At 59.6% G+C, this 15319-nt stretch overlaps 1 protein-coding gene across 2 annotated transcripts; it reads left to right on the forward strand.

Annotated features, from left to right (window-relative positions):
• The first annotated feature begins 387 nt into the window (after positions 1-387).
• Positions 388-14700, forward strand: BRINP2 (BMP/retinoic acid inducible neural specific 2). 2 transcript variants are annotated; one of them, XM_039556189.1, is made up of 8 exons: positions 388-551; positions 7370-7722; positions 9700-9890; positions 10048-10238; positions 10623-10728; positions 11084-11320; positions 11508-11730; positions 12072-14700. In XM_039556189.1, exons 2-8 carry the CDS (start codon positions 7436-7438, stop codon positions 13186-13188), a joined length of 2352 nt encoding a protein of 783 aa, XP_039412123.1. In that variant the 5' UTR covers positions 388-551; positions 7370-7435; the 3' UTR covers positions 13189-14700. The 2 variants fall into 2 exon arrangements, with proteins under 2 accessions (XP_039412123.1, XP_039412121.1); XM_039556187.1 differs by having other exon boundaries at positions 389-551; positions 7370-7737.
• Positions 14701-15319: the final 619 nt, after the last annotated feature.

The following is a 15319-nucleotide window of genomic DNA, read 5'->3' on the forward strand; positions in this document are numbered from 1 at the left end:
CTGCTGCTCGCCAGGAACGAGCAGCCCATGAGGCTGCCCAGAGAACCTGTGCACGTGGATCCCTGGAAATGCTCGACGCCGGGTTGGATGGGGCTCGGAGCAGCCTGGTCTAGCGGAAGGTGTGGCTGACGGTGGCGGGAGGCTGGAAGAGGCGATCCCCAGGGTCCCTTCCCGCCCCGCCATTCCCGGCTCCCTCACGCCGGCCTCGCGACCCTGGATCGGCGGGAGGAGGCAGCGGGAACGCCCGCCCCGCCCTGCCGCTCCCGGCCAATGGGAACGCGCGGGGCCGCCGGCGGCGCCTCTGATTGGCTGCGGCCGCTGCATATATTATGGCGCGGCGCGGCGGCCCCGGGAGCGCGGCGGACCCGGCGGCGGCGGAGGCTGTCGTGAGGGCGGCATGGTGTGGGCGCCGCCGGGGGCCGCCCGGCCATGGGGCAGCGCCCGGGAGGCAGCGGCGGGGCAGCGCCCGGGGCCGCTGAGCCGGAGCGGATCGCAGCGGGACGGGACGGAGAGGCGGCCGGTGCCCCGCCGGCGCTGATTTGGAGCCTGGGGTGAGTCTGCGGGGTCGCGGGGAGGAGCTGGGGGACGGGGGTGAGCCGGCGTGGGGATCCCGCCGGTGGTGGGGTGGGGAAGGAGCGGTGCGGGGGGAGCGGCGGCCCCGCAAGGGCGGGATCCCAGGTGCCAGCGCCGGCTCGCTCGGTGACCTTGGTCAAGTTGTGTCCCCGCTCGGGGCTCGCTTCGCAACCTCCCCGGCGAGGTCGGGTGTAGGGGAAGGCACCGCGTCCTTCCCCGGGCGGGAGCCACCCCGGCGCGGGGCCCGACAGGTGACGGACGGCTGCGACCGGCCCGCTGGGACCGGGTACTGGCGGGCTACCGGGATGCCCGGGATGCTGGGACCTGCCGCTGCGTGCTGAGTGCGCTGCTCGGTGTGAAGTGCCGGTGTGAGACAGCCCGCGCCCGCAGGGACCGGGGGAGATGCCCCCGCAAATGTTAAAACAGACATTTCTCCGATGGGCACGGATCAGTCAATAGCCTGTGGGGGAATCGCCCCTTCCCCGCACCGCAGGGCCCCGCTCCACCACCCCGAGCATCGGGTCGAGCAGTGGGTGCGTGACCCGTCGGGAGGTGTTTGCTCGCCTCGGGCGCCTCGCCGGCACAGCACCAGCAGCTCCGGGAGCCGGGGGGCCCCGCTGCGAGGCTCCGTTCCCTTCCCTAAACACTCGTATTTTCAATAAGAAACAAAACTCTGGGTCTTTAAAGCGCTGGAGAGCATCAGCTCTCGGCGCAGCGATGCTCACCCTGCCGTGTCCCTCCCCAGGGGACCCGCGTGTGTCGCCGCCCCGCAGCGGCAGTGGCGGGTCCCGGGGTGCCCCCGCTGTGGTCCCGGGGCGGACACGGTGAGCCTGCGGGGCCCACGCTGCGGGGCCGGGTGGGACCCGCCGGCAGATGTCAGTGTCCCCTCTCTGTCAGCAGCCAGGAGGGTCCCTGCCAGCCCCGGAGATGTTGCAAGGAGGCCCCTGCACTTTTTCCGAAGCGGAGCTGTCTTTGGTGGCCGTTCAGTGACAGTTTGGAGACCTGGCGAGCAGCAGGGTGCTGGAAAGGGGAGTGGCCCCAGTCTGACGCCTCACAGGAGGGCTCCCTCTCTCTGCCCAACACCAGCCACCCACCACCTTATTTGTCCTGCGCCGCTAACATTGAGCTACACTTGTGCATCACTGCCCGTCCATGACACTTGTCACCCGTGTGAAGGCAAGGGAGGGAAGGGAAGCAGTGTTCCCCACCCTGCACTGTCCCCAGCTCCTGCGTGAGGCTGGTCCTGGGCACGCAGGGTCTGTTAGGGGGAAGGAGCCATCCTCCCTGGGGAGGGGGCTGCAGGGCTGCTCTTTTCCCCCATGCCCTCGTGTGCAGGGATGCTCTTCCCTAGTCCCAGAGATCCATCTGCAGGGATTCTCAGCACATGGTGGGGAAGCCGGAGCTGCTGTTGCCGTCACTGTGCTGGGGGGGGAATTGTATTTTGCACATTGTTCTATTTAAGAAGCTTTTTGCCTGTAGGTGTGAAAGTCTTGGGTGTGCAGAGCCAGAGGGCAGAACACATGGCACTGGTGCGACTCGCTGCACGCAGCTGCCATCTCCCCTGACAGCGGCCCAGGCTTCAACTCATTTGATGTCTTATGCAAATCCTTGGCTCCCTGAGTCCTGGGATTTTCTGCTGTTTTCCTTTACTCTCATCTTCAAGTGTCTTGCTCTTGAGGATGTGAAGAAAAGCTAATAAAAGGAACCCAAGTCGTTGAGCCCTACAGGTTTTCTAACTGGTCTCATGAGCTGAGAGGAGGGCAGCGACTTGGAGTCCCTCGGCTATAGCGACTGAACAGGCTACCGGGGGTGGCTTGTGGGAGCCCAGCGGGAATCTGTTCGCAGCCACCGTGGTTATCTTCATCGCCGCGGCTCCAGCAGGACGGACGGCTCCGAGGTGGCTGTCCCCATGCTGGCTGCCTGGAGCCGTCGCTCCGAGGCCGGCTGCCAGGTGGCTGCCAGCACCCCACCGTGCCCGCTTTGCCAGCGATTACCGCGCTGCTGTCGCTCCGGCGGTGCCTGCTTCGCTCTCTTAATTACCCCGGCCGATCAATGAGGCCCTGGCGCTTCCTCGGGAGTGTGCGGATGCAAGCCCGACAATGCAGCTCCTTGCAAACCACAGTCGAGCCGGGGCAGGGGAGACGGCGCAGGCAGGGAGAGGCAGGGCTGGCTGTAGGGGAGGTGGGTCCCACAAAGCCCCAGGCAAGACGGGTGGCTCCGGAGCAGTGGGAGCATCCTGCAGAAATGGAGCCCTTTGGGACTGTCTGTCCCGAGGTGTGCAAGCGGCAGAGCAAGAGGTGGCCTGGGCGCCTGCGTGAATTCATAGGCATGGCTTGGCCGAGTCAATCCACTTGAGAGGCTAAACTGCACTTAGCCTTTGCCCAGGCTCTTTTAAGTGGCCTTAATTTGATAAAGCTTTTCCATGTTTAATGAGAAGGTGACTCAGTCACCCAGTTTGATGTTCATTCCCACTAAAAGGCATCCCCAGGGAGCTCGAGACCCCTCCCTATCGCTCCTGCACGGATGCAGCTTTGCTCCCACTGTGCCCCAGGGACCAGCCCCTGCGGCTGGGCACGTCCCACAGCTCTGCCACCAACTGGTGTCCTGTACCTGCCACAGGCAGTGGGGTTTATTTGGCTCTGGGCTTCAGCTCAGCATGTACGGAGGGAGGTCCAGAGTCCATCTGGAATCTCCCTGTGCTTCCCAATGGCACCTGGCAAATACCACTGCCCTCTCCCCAGTGTGTGCTTCCCAGTTTCTGTATCTCGAGATCTGCTCCTGCAGCATGAAAAGGCACAAATCAATGTTAATGTCCCTAACAATTAGCTAACGTCTTAATTATCGAACTCAGCCTGATTAGGTGAGCTAATGGTGGAGCACGTGGCTCTGGAGATGCCGTCGGCATGGAAGCAAGCGGGACCTCGGCAAAGCTCCGATGTTAGCCTGAGGATGTTGTTGCTGTCACTGTGAGCTCCAAGGGCAGTAGAGAGAGGCTTTTGCAGCTCACCTGAGCACCCCCATCCCCATCTCGCTCCCTCCTTTGGCCTCTCGAGCCATTTTGGATGAGGACGCCACTGCAGAAGTGACCCCGCTGCCATCCCCAGGGTGGGGGGTGCCTCTAGAAATTGCCACAAGCTCTTTTTAAGATGTAGCTCGTGACAAGTGACAGTGTGGGCCATGCATCAGCCATCTTTGGTGGGGGAACACCGGGGTGTTCTGCTGCAGGCAGCGGGGACACACCGGGCTGCAAGGGGCTCGGGAGGACTTGGCCGTGAAGGAGGTTGTGGTCCTAGGAAAATTTGCCAAGAATATTTGCTTTGGAACTCTTCTTCCACTGCTTTGGGATTTTTATGGAAGGGGGAAGAGGAGAAAAAAATTAACAACTTGGAAGTTTTCCAACTTTTGTGATGCAAAACCCTAAATCAAAAGGAAGAAGAAAAAAAGAGTTGTCAGATGCTTCTCATCAAACCTTCGTTTTTTTGGATCAAGGAAAAGTGAGTAGAAAGTTATTTCCAGCTCTAGTAGTAAGGTCAAGGGGGTTACTTGTTTCTAAAGAGCTTTACTCTCCTCAGCATCCCAGGAGGATGCTGGTGTGAGCATGTGGAGGTGCACCCCGAAAAGCCTTGCCCCAACCCCACGGAGCAGCAGTGGAGCCCCCCCTTCCTCCCAGATCAGAGCCAGTTCCCCCCCAGCTGTAGGGACTGGGGACTGTACGGAGCTATGGCAATATCTGCAGATATTTATTTTATGTAACTGCTGATCAATAGGAGGAAATAAATTATCCCAGCTGACAGTGGTGCAGGAAAGCTGCTCCGTGGGGACACAGTGCTGCATAGCTCAGCGCAGCCCCCACACAGGCTCTCCTTGCCCGTTCCTGCCTGACTTGGGACTTCCAGTTCCTGTTGGCAAGGATGCAGGCGTGCGTCAGCGCCTGTCCCCAAGCAGGAGGCTCCCTCGGAGCTGCCGGGATACACAGTGTAAATAAGAGGGACGTGTGAATAAAAGCTCACTTAGCAAGGCTGGAAACTTTGCTTCATTTCAGGAGGGAATCTTCATTGGTTTTGCACCAGTTTGCCCCAGCCAAGCGCTGGAAATATCAAATCCTATTTTTAATGCTCTGTAGTAAAACATGAAGTAGCCACAGGGACACATCCCGTGCTCAGCCTCGATTCTCAGAACAAGCTCCCCAGGGAAGGCATCAGAGCAGGCTGAAATGGCTTCTTGCTGGTCTGGGGACCACAGCCTAAGGGAAAAGGTGACCCAGAGCGGGTCTATCCATAATATCCATCCCCTTGATGGTGAGCCAGATGTTTGCTGCCTTAGCTGTGGTGCTGTGGTGGGAGAGGGGATTAGGAGGGGAAGGACAGCATGGGGAGCCCCTCTTGTCAAGGGCACACAGAGGTGCCCCCCCAGGGTGGTGATAGCAAAGGGCTGGTTAGTGCTGGTGGGAAGAAGTTAACATCTAGGAAGGTTTGATGGAAAAGACAGTGCTCTGCCTAGTGTGTCCCACCCCCAAAAAATCCCCTCTGTGCTTTGAATCAAAGGAAGGATACTCCCATGCCCTTCTGATTTACACCAGGAAAGCCTCAGGGAGCGCGGTGAGGTGAGTGGTGCAAAATCGTCCCTGCCAGTCTGTGGTGGTGTGAAGTGGTGATGGATGAGGCCGATATCCCATGGCACTTGTGGGAAAGCATCCCCTTCAACCACTTAAAATCCCCTTTTACATCCCCTCTAAGACCTAGGCTGTTACAGACCCCTGTGGGGGGAGGGACACAGCCAGGGAGCAGCCCCTGCCCAGACCCACCTCAGCTGGATGTGGGTCAGGAGCCACTTAAAACCCATGGATGATGGCAGGGGACGAGGAGATGGGGTGTGTTCGTGAGGCAACAGGCAGAGTCCCACTGCACCCGATATTTAAACAAGGTGTTTTGCTGTCACAGCCATATTTAATGCTACAAGCAGTGTGTTTCCATGGGCAGGGTTTAGAAAGATGCTGTCCAAGGATGCTTTACCCTCAGCTTCTCAGCAGAGATCCAGAGTGCTGCTTTCCTCCTTGCTGTGTGGGACAGGGATCAAATGACGGAGGGTTTAGCCTCTGGCCAGTATCTAAACCATCCATGGGGTTTGCTGCCAGACCCTGGCTCCCACCATTCCTTCCTGGACCTGGCAGCTTGTCCTGGGTCAGCACAGCAGCAGGACCCATGGCTGCAGGCAGCATGGACCTGGGGGGCTTTAATCTTGAGCTCTGAGGATCCCTTTGGTCCCCAGGCCACATCAATGTTTAATTGCACCAGCACATATTGCTGGGGAGGGGAGCAGGGTGCAGGTCTGCTTCAGGCAGACTCTGCATCCCATCTGCCTGCTTCCCCTCGGGCCAGCTCCGGTTGCAGGCAGGGAGGATTACGGGGCAGCCAAAATGCCTCAGCTGCTCAGCCACCACCACACGTGGCAGCACGAGCACCTCTGTGAGCCACTGTCATCGGGTCCTGCCGCGTTTTGGGGGTGTCAGGTGCTCCCTCCAACACTTGAGGCACAGAGTGAGGAAACCAGCTTGGCATTGCCTGTCCTCCACCGCAGCATGGGGGCTGACGGTTTGGGCCAGGATTTGGTCACATCGTGGCCGTGGGGGACTCCACGTGCCAGGAGCAGGAGGCAGTGACTGGGCTGTTATGTGGCTGCCTGCCAGGCTGAGAGAAACCAGGGTGACATGTGAGAAAAGAGTGTGGGGGAACAGAATAAGCCCCACCTGATGCTCCTGCCCACCCCACTGCCCTGGCACCCAAACCTGGTGATGCGAAAGTCTCAGCTTTTGTTTAAAATTCACAGGGCCCCAGCCTTGAGGGCTGAGCGAGAAGCTGAGAAAGCGTAATCAAAGGGCACCCTTAAGGGTTTAAAAATAGAAGAGAGGGAGAAAAAATTTAAAAATCATATTATTACATGTTAAAGCATGGTGATTCATCCAGCAAAGCCCTGTTGGGAGAATGCAGGGTTGGTGTGGGCTCAGCAGGGACGGGCATTTGGGCTCCAGGCCCCCACCAGCCACCTTCCTGGAATAAAAACCATCCTCCCTGGCAGCCCTGCAGCCATGGGGTCCCTGCTTTGAGGCAAATAGCTGTTGTTGCCTCACAGCACACTTTGATTTGGCCAGACCTTGCAGCTCCCCAGCTCCCACTTTCACTGGCAAAGCTTCTGGCCTTGTGGTCGCTGCTCCCAGAAAATCTCCATCTTTACTTTGCACCCAAAACACCACTTCCATCAGCCCAGCCAACCTTGGAGTGGACGTCCATCCATCCATCATCTCAGCCACTAGCAAGGACACCATGAGAAGTCTGACATCAACCACACATGGTCCAGTCCATACCTGGAGAAGCTCATTTTCCCAGCTCCCCATGATTATTATTGTTAGGCCCCCTGAACTGAGCTGCACGTGCTCATGACGTGCGTCCCCACAACGCAGGGTGCAGGGGCAGCCCGCCATCCCCACCGCACGGGCACCCCACAGCAGCAAGCTTGGCTTGGCAGGCTGATGTACGGCAGAGAAAAGCATAAAGAAAAAGCCAGAAATTCCACAAACAGCCATTAGCCAGGATTTCATTTAACTTCAGCAGCACCCAGGACCCCCAACCCCATAAACTCTTACTTCCTGTGGCATGACCAGTCCGTGCCTGATGCGTGGCTCTCCCTGGAGCGCAGCTTTCCCTCTGTCAGCATCCCAGCAGGCGTTCCAAAGCTTGCGGCTGCTCCTGGTTTGTATCCCTGCCGCTGTCCTCACGGGCTTCCCTGCTCGGCGTTGCAGGACGGGGCCGTCCCGGAGGATCGCCGCGGGGTGAGAGAATGAAGAAGCCGGCCGGGCAGCAGCAGGATGGGGCGGCAGGACCTCCCACGTGCTGACGGGCCCCCGCCGATGCTCCCGTGGCCGCTGGCCCTGCTGGCCCTGAGCGCCTGCTGCCGCTGGGGAGTGGCCGGCGGGGCGGGCAGCACCGTGCCCCAGGGCCATGCAGCCCCGGCGGCCCCCTCCTCTTCCTCCTCATCCTCCTCTCCCTCCGTCCGGGCACCCCTCGACTGGCTCCTCACCGACCGGGGACCCTTCTACCGAGCTCAGGAGTACGTGGACTTCATGGAGCGCTACCGGCAGGGTTTCACCACCAGGTACAGGATCTACAGGTGAGAGGCTGCGGGCAGCCCGGGAGGGGGCTGCGGGGGCACGGCAGAAGGGAGGCAGACCCTCTCTAATCCACGCAAGCAGACCCCCACGTGTGGGAGGAGGCTGTCCATCGGGTGGGTGGATGTGAAATGCTGCTTTTCCAGGGAATGTAATAGCAGCCCCCCCAGGATGCTCGTGGTGTGGCCAGGCTGGGCTCCAGGCAGGATCTGCCCTAAGCTGGGAGGGATTTGGGGCACAGGTTGAGATGGAATCAGCCCTTAATGGAAGGAGGATGGGTCTCATGCGTACTCCAGTCCCTTTGGGCATCCTCCACCTACTGATCTCCTGCCCCGAGGTGGAAACTGGGAACAGCAGAAGGGGCAGTGTGCATGTGGTGTCCACCTTCCAGGCCCTTTGGACAAAGATGCTCTTTTGTCCTTTTTCCATGCACAAATCCATCTTTGTGCCAAATTACTGAACCTGCCTAGACTGGCAGTCCCCCTGGGGCTGGAATGCTGCTGGGGCTCGAGAAGAGCCACCCTGCCTGACCCCCTGGCGTGTCCCCAGTGCCATCAGCCCACAGACTGCTGCAGTGGGATGCTGGATGCATGGGGGGTCGAGGCTGGGGGAGGGTTTCCTGCCAGCAGAGAACCAGGTTTGGCAGCAGTACGGTCCACTCACCACAGCAAAGGGCCACCCCATGACAGCCTCTGTGGGAAACCCACTCCACTCCACAGCCTCCTGGACCTAACTGGGACTGTCACCTCTGGCTAATGAGCCCTTTCCCCTTCCACTCCCCACCGGTGCTGAGCCCTGGGGGCTTCAAACAGTGGAGCAAAGCCTGGCCACTGCCTCCCGGGAACGCAGACGTGGGTGCCGGGATTGCAGCCCTGTTATGCAGCCCGGCACCCCCAGGGAGCTCCTCTCCTCTTCCCTGTGTGCTGACGCTGCCATGCCGAGGGACCAGCGTCCTCTAGGGATGCTGCCGGTGACGGTGGTGGGACAGGAAGCAGCAGCCAGAGGGACAGCAGCCGGCTCACACCTCCCCGGAGGCAGAGAACCTGCCGGCAGCCCTCGGGGCTTGCTTTGCCTGTGGGATGGAAGGGGGGAAATTGGCAGGCCGGCCCCGAGGGAGTGTGTGTGCAAGAGGAGAGGCAGCACCCCCCCCCCACCGCCTCATCCCCAGCTCTGCTACTGGCCCCAGCATCCCATCTTCTGGGCCCAAAAATCATGATGGGAGGCAACCTGTCATCTGCCAAGCCCAGCAGCTGCTGCTTTGCACCCATCCCTCCTCCTCCCTCGCTCTCCATCTTTTCCCATCCAGCCCCAGCAAAACTGTCTGAAAGCCACCGCCTGGTTTTAATTAGAGCAAAATGCCAAAGATTAGGCTGAAATTTGCTGCCGGTTGTTTACGAGGCCGTGGGGTTTTGGAGGCTGGGCAGCTGCTCCCTAGGGCTGGGCAAGGCCGGGGGGGCACATTCACAGCATCTGCGGCTCTGAGGGGACCCACCACCAGCCCCACCACATCCCAACGCCTCCAGCTTCCCACAAAACGCTGCTGATATTCAAAACCAGGATACCCCCAGGTGCTGGATTTTCACCTGGATCCACAGGCATAGGGCTGGAGGAGGGATGAGATCTAAACAGCCCAATGGGCTGGAAAAGGGTCTAGCCCTGCCCTGGGCTGTGATTAATGCCTGCCGGAGGTGCTGGATTAATCAATATCAGGCATCTCCGCTGCTTGTAGCTCTTTATCACCATCAATGGCTCAGGGAGGGACGGTGCTTTTGTCCTGGCTGGATCCGTAGCTGGCAAGGGCGTGCAGCAGGTCCTTCACTTCCGATGGGGAGGTCGGGGTGATTCTAACTGGAGTTTTCCACCTGTCCTGAGCTGGAAATCGGGGACAGAAGGAAGGAGAGCATGCGTGTGCCACGGCCAGACCCACCTCACACCCTCTCCCCACTGCTGCTCTCCTCCCACAGAGAGTTTGCCCGTTGGAAGGTGAATAATTTGGCCTTGGAGAGGAAAGATTTCTTCAGCCTACCACTTCCCCTGGCCCCCGAATTCATCCGCAACATCCGGCTGCTGGGGCGTCGGCCCAGCCCCCAGCAGATCACCGACAGCCTCATCAAAAAGTATGGGACACACTTCCTGCTGGCCGCCACGCTGGGAGGTGAGTGCTGGGGGTGCCCGGTCCTGCTCACCCCCCTCGCTCAAGGGCTGCGAGAGGAGGGGAGTGGGGAAAGAAGCACTGCGGGAGAAACACGGCCAAGAAAGGGAACGGGGGGAGCCCAGCAGCCTCCCAAAAGTCTTGCCTGTCCTCCCCCCAGGAGAGGAGTCCCTGACCATTTTTGTGGACAAGCGCAAGCTGAGCCGGAGGGCAGAGCCTGCGGGGGCGCCTGGGAACAGCTCGGGGGTCTCGCTGGAGACCCTGCACCAACTGGCAGCCTCCTACTTCATCGACCGGGAGAGCACCCTGCGCCGGCTGCACCACATCCAGATCGCCACGGCCGCCATCAAGGTAGGCGAGGGGGCTCGGAGGGGACAGCGCTGGGACACTGCGGCCCCACGCCTCACCAGCGGCCCCTCGCTGCTGGCCAGACCTAAAACCAGCATCACCCAGAGAGCAGGGAAAGTTAACATATTCCCGTTATTTATGGGAAATTGGGCACGCTAATAAAGGCACATTTTTCAGAGGGCTGCAGGCGGGGCTGCCGCCTGTCAACAAGCTAATTAGCAGATAATTCGTTCTCCTCTCCGCCCATGGCCATCCCTGCTACGAGGAGTGGGGCATGGCCAGCGTGGTCAGGGATTATCTGCAGCACTCCCAGCCGGGTAGCGCACCCTGCGTCCCCTCCTGTATCCCTGACCACCTGCCCCTCCTGTATCCCTGTCCCCACCTTAGGTGACAGAAACACGGACAGGGCCACTCGGCTGCAGCAACTATGACAACCTGGACTCGGTGAGCTCCGTCCTGGTGCAGAGCCCCGAGAACAAAGTGCAGCTCCAAGGTAGGGCTGGGCTGGTGGGGATGTGGGGGAGGACAAGTGCTACCGTGGGATGCTTGTGGGTGCACAGGGGGTTGCAGGGGAGGATGCTGGCACGAGATGCTGCTTCTAATTTCAGGGCTGGGGAGGAGGGGGGATGAAAATAATGAAAGCTGGGCAGGATGAGGTTGTTGTTTGTCTGCCAAGAGGAGCCAAGATCGATGCAGAGCCCAGACAAGCGGCTCCACAGCAAATTGATATGATAATCGTGCGAGGGTGGGAGCCCGGGGAGGGGGGAGGCTGGTGCCCTCCTCGGCCGGGTGCTGTTTGAGGGGCTCCGTGCGTGCCCTGATGCTCTCGGGGCCGCTCCCGCCCGCAGGGCTGCAGACGGTGCTCCCCTCCTACCTGCGGGAGAGGTTCGTGGCGGCCGCCCTCAGCTACATCGCCTGCGGCTCTGCCGGGGAGCTGGTGTGCCGCCGCAGCGACTGCCGCTGCCAGTGCCAGCCCGCCTTCCCCCGCTGCAACTGCCCCGAGGCCGACATCCAGGCGCTGGAGAGCAGCCTGGCCCAGCTCGGGCGAGCCTGGGAGAGCCACCACAGCCAGTTCGAGGAGTCAGGTGAGGCTGGGGAGACCCCAGCAAGCATCTCCGTCCCCTTGCGAGCAGCCCGGTCTGGGTGGTGCGTGTCTGGGGGTGTCTTCTCACCGTGAAGACCTCGGAGCTTGGGTGGAGGGAGGTTGCTTTCAGCGCCACCTTCACCGCTTGCCCTCCAGGGTCTGCTGACGCTGTCCCCTTCTCCCCACAGAGGAGTTCCAGGCCCTGGTGAAGAGACTCCCCACAGACCGTTTCCTGAACAGGACGGCCATCTCCCACTTCTGGGCTATGGATCTGGATGTCCAGCATCGCTACCAACAGCTGGGCACCAGCCTGAAGATGCTCTCCAGGAAAACCTACCGACTCATCCGGCGGCTCTTCAACCTCAGCAAACGCTGCCACCGGCAACCTCGCTTCAAGCTGCCGAAGGAGAGGTAGGGTGCCATGGCATCCCTTGCTGGGCACGCTGCCCCGTGCCCTGAGCGTGGCTCAGAGCCAGGGCCCACCTCCCTGTGGTGGGGACTGGAGAAGCTCCCACCTGGGAGGGATGCCAGGGGGGGAGCAGGCAGCAGGAGCGGCTGTACCAGCTTGGAATGCGGCCCTGAGAGATCAGGTCCAAACCTGAAGGTGAAAAATGGGGTTTGGTTCATGGGGGGGCCACCAGCAGAGCAGGAAACAAACCCAACGTGGGCACTCTTCCGTCCCTAGGGAAAGTCAGTCGTGTCCCAAAAGATGCCACCTAAGCCTCTGTCCCCCCGTGTCTCCTCTGCACCAGGTCCCTCCCTTTCTGGTGGAGCCGCGCACAGTCGCTCCTGTACTGCAGCGAGACCACCGTGCCTGGGACCTTCCTGCAAGAAAGCCACAGCTGTACCTGTCCCTCCGAGCAGCCCTCCTGCCAGGGCTCCATACCGTGTGCCTTGGGCGAGGGGCCGGCCTGCGCCAGCTGTGCCGAGGACAACAGCACCCGCTGCGGGACCTGCAACCACGGCTACGTGCTCACCCAGGGCTTCTGCCGCCCCGAGGTGGCCGACTCACTGGAGCACTACCTGGGGCTGGAGACGGACCTGCAGGACCTGGAGCTCAAGTACCTCCTGCAGAAACGGGACAGCCGCATCGAGGTGCACTCCATCTTCATCAGCAACGACATGCGCCTGGGCAGCTGGTTCGACCCCTCCTGGAGGAAGCGCATGCTCTTGACCCTGAAGAGCAACAAGTACAAGCCCGGGCTGGTTCACGTCATGCTGGCCCTCTCCCTGCAGATCTGCCTCACCAAGAACAGCACCCTGGAGCCCGTCATGGCCATCTATGTCAATCCTTTTGGGGGAAGCCACTCAGAGAGCTGGTTCATGCCTGTCAATGAGGGCAGCTTCCCAGACTGGGAAAGGACTACCGTAGATGCCTCTGCCCAGTGCCAAAACTGGACAATCACCTTGGGCAACAAGTGGAAGACCTTCTTTGAAACGGTCCATGTCTACTTGAGGAGCCGCATCAAGTCTCTGGATGACAGCTCCAATGAGACAATCTACTATGAACCCTTGGAGATGTCAGATCCCTCCAAGAACCTGGGGTACATGAAAATCAACAGCTTGCAAGTCTTTGGCTACAGCCTGCCCTTTGAGCCGGACGCTATCCGTGACCTGATCCTCCAGCTGGACTACCCCTACACCCAGGGCTCCCAGGACTCAGCCATGCTCCAGCTGCTGGAGATCAGGGACCGGGTGAACAGGCTCTCACACCCTGGCAAAATCCGCCTCGACCTCTTCACTTGCTTGCTCCGGCACCGGCTCAAGCTGGCCAACAACGAGGTGGCGAGGATCCAGTCCTCCTTGAGAGCCTTCAACGCCAAGCTGCCCAACGCGCTGGAGCAGGAGACGGGCAAGCTGTGCAGCTAACGGCCGGGAGCACTCAGGCCTCGGCGCCGGGGGGCTGCGAGGAGAGACTTCCTGGGGAGGAGAGAGAAATAACCACCCTAAAAATTTAAATCAAGGCCTTACCTTAGTGCCAACTGCGTGCTTCCATGGTACACCCAGCAACTGGCCAAAGAGACACAGGGCTCCAGCAGATGGAGGATGCCAGTGGGACTAAGGAGGAGGGATGGCTCATGCTGTGCAGACTGGCTCTGAGTGCGGGGACAATGCCACCGTGGCCACCACAGAGGTGGCTGGGGAGGCGTGCCGATGGCCCAGGGGGATGTGGCTTGGCCAGAGGCAGCTGCTGGTCCTGCCAGAGCAGGTGCCCAACCCACCATAAGGATCCCCCAGTGGCAGCCTCCTCGCCACCCCAGCTTTTGTAGTCTTTTTAAGAGGTTTCTACTGGCACCTTTGCCTTTGCATCCCCCGTGATCCATCCCGCAGCCGTGCCCTCGCACACGGTGCTGGTGGGGCCCCACGGCGCAGGCCCTCGAGACCCCGCAGGTCTCCCCGGGGCCTCTCCACGAGCACCTCGTGTCTGCTGCGGTGCCGAGGCGCCGTCTCACCCCTTGCCTGGGAAGGACCTGGCACCTGCGCCGGGAACGCTGCCGTCACAGACACCGGCGGAGACCTCTGGGCCACAATTCCCCACGAAACAAAAAAAAACCAACAAAAAAAAAACCTAATGCAAAAGAAAGAAAAAGAAAAGAAATGTTTTATTTATGTATTTATTTATTTGGTTTGTTTGGGACAAGTTTTTTTAAGCCTATTTATTTGGGGAGTGTCATTTCTTGTCAGTGGCTCCAGCCAAGAGACATCTTAGTAAAATGTATCTGTTTAATATATTTTTTAAAAAATGCCTTTTTTGAGCAAAAGAGCAACCAAAACCAACTGAGATTAAAAAAAAAAAAAAAAAAAAAAAAAAGAAAGAAAAGAACAGAACAGTTACTGTCATCCCTAGCCCTGGCTTTATCCGTGCTGTGTGGCTCCCCTCCCTCCCTTCTTCCCGGTGCTGCTGCCGCTGCTGTACTCGGTGCCTGACCAGAATATCAAGCAGTGGAGCTGCCCGGCTGTCAGATGGGAACGCTGGGTACCCAGACAAGCAGAGCTCACCGCTCCGGTGGCTGCCCTCATTCCTTGGCCGAGGATGAGCCAGAGAGAGGAAGGAGCCGACCCTCCGAGCGCAGTGCCCCAAGGCAGGGCGTGCGGACGGAGGGGGTGGTGCAGGGGAAAGGAGAGGGGCGGGGAAAGTGTATCAGCGTGCAGATCCGAGCCCGCTTTCTAATCCTCCACAGCTGGCAAAACTTGTCTGCTTGGATGCTGCAAAGGCGGTGGAAACCTGAACTCATCCATCCTGTTTCTGTCACCCGCCTCTCCTCCATCCTCGGGCTGGGCAGATAAAGAGATAAGCGGGAGGAAAATAACACCAGGAGAGATAAAGAGACAGACAAGAGGAAAATAAAGCGGGGATAGATAAACCATACTTGCTATTTATATTCCCTGTCTAATCTATCAATCCATCAGGCTGGCTATTGTGGTTATAGCAGCCCTCAATCTGTCACCTAGTCTTCTGTTTTCCACGCATCTGTCTTCCTTTGCCCACCTCTCCTCTCTTTCTCCCAGTCCTAAAGGGAAAAAAATCAGGCGATTAAACACACCAGGAGGAAATGAGAAGTCAAAGCCATCCTCTGGGCTCCCCGGGGAAAGCTGGCAGACATCAGCCTGGGGATGGGGAGGGTGCAGGCGGGAGGGCCAGCAGTGCTCCTGAGCAGGCAGGGCTGCCAGGCACGTTCCCAGCCAGTGAAATTGTTTGGGCTTCTGCCGTACATCTTCCATCTCATCTCCTCTTGGTTGCCCAGAGAAGCTGTGGCTGCCCCATCCCTGGAAGCGTCCAAGGCCAGGTTGCATGAGGCCTGTAGCAACCTGGTCTAGTGGAAGGTGCCCCTGCCCATGAAAAAGGAGCTTTAAGGTGTTTTCTAACCCAAATTGTTCTAGGGTTCTCCCCATCCTCGTGTGGGCCATGTGTCAGGCTGACATTCCTCGACTCCATCCCATCTCCTCCAGACAGAGCATTTCCTACCGTGTTTTTCGGTGCCCTGAACCAGTCCCACGT

This window comes from Corvus cornix, chromosome 8 (genome assembly GCF_000738735.6).
Source record: "Corvus cornix cornix isolate S_Up_H32 chromosome 8, ASM73873v5, whole genome shotgun sequence".
Taxonomy (NCBI): Eukaryota; Metazoa; Chordata; class Aves; order Passeriformes; family Corvidae; genus Corvus; species Corvus cornix.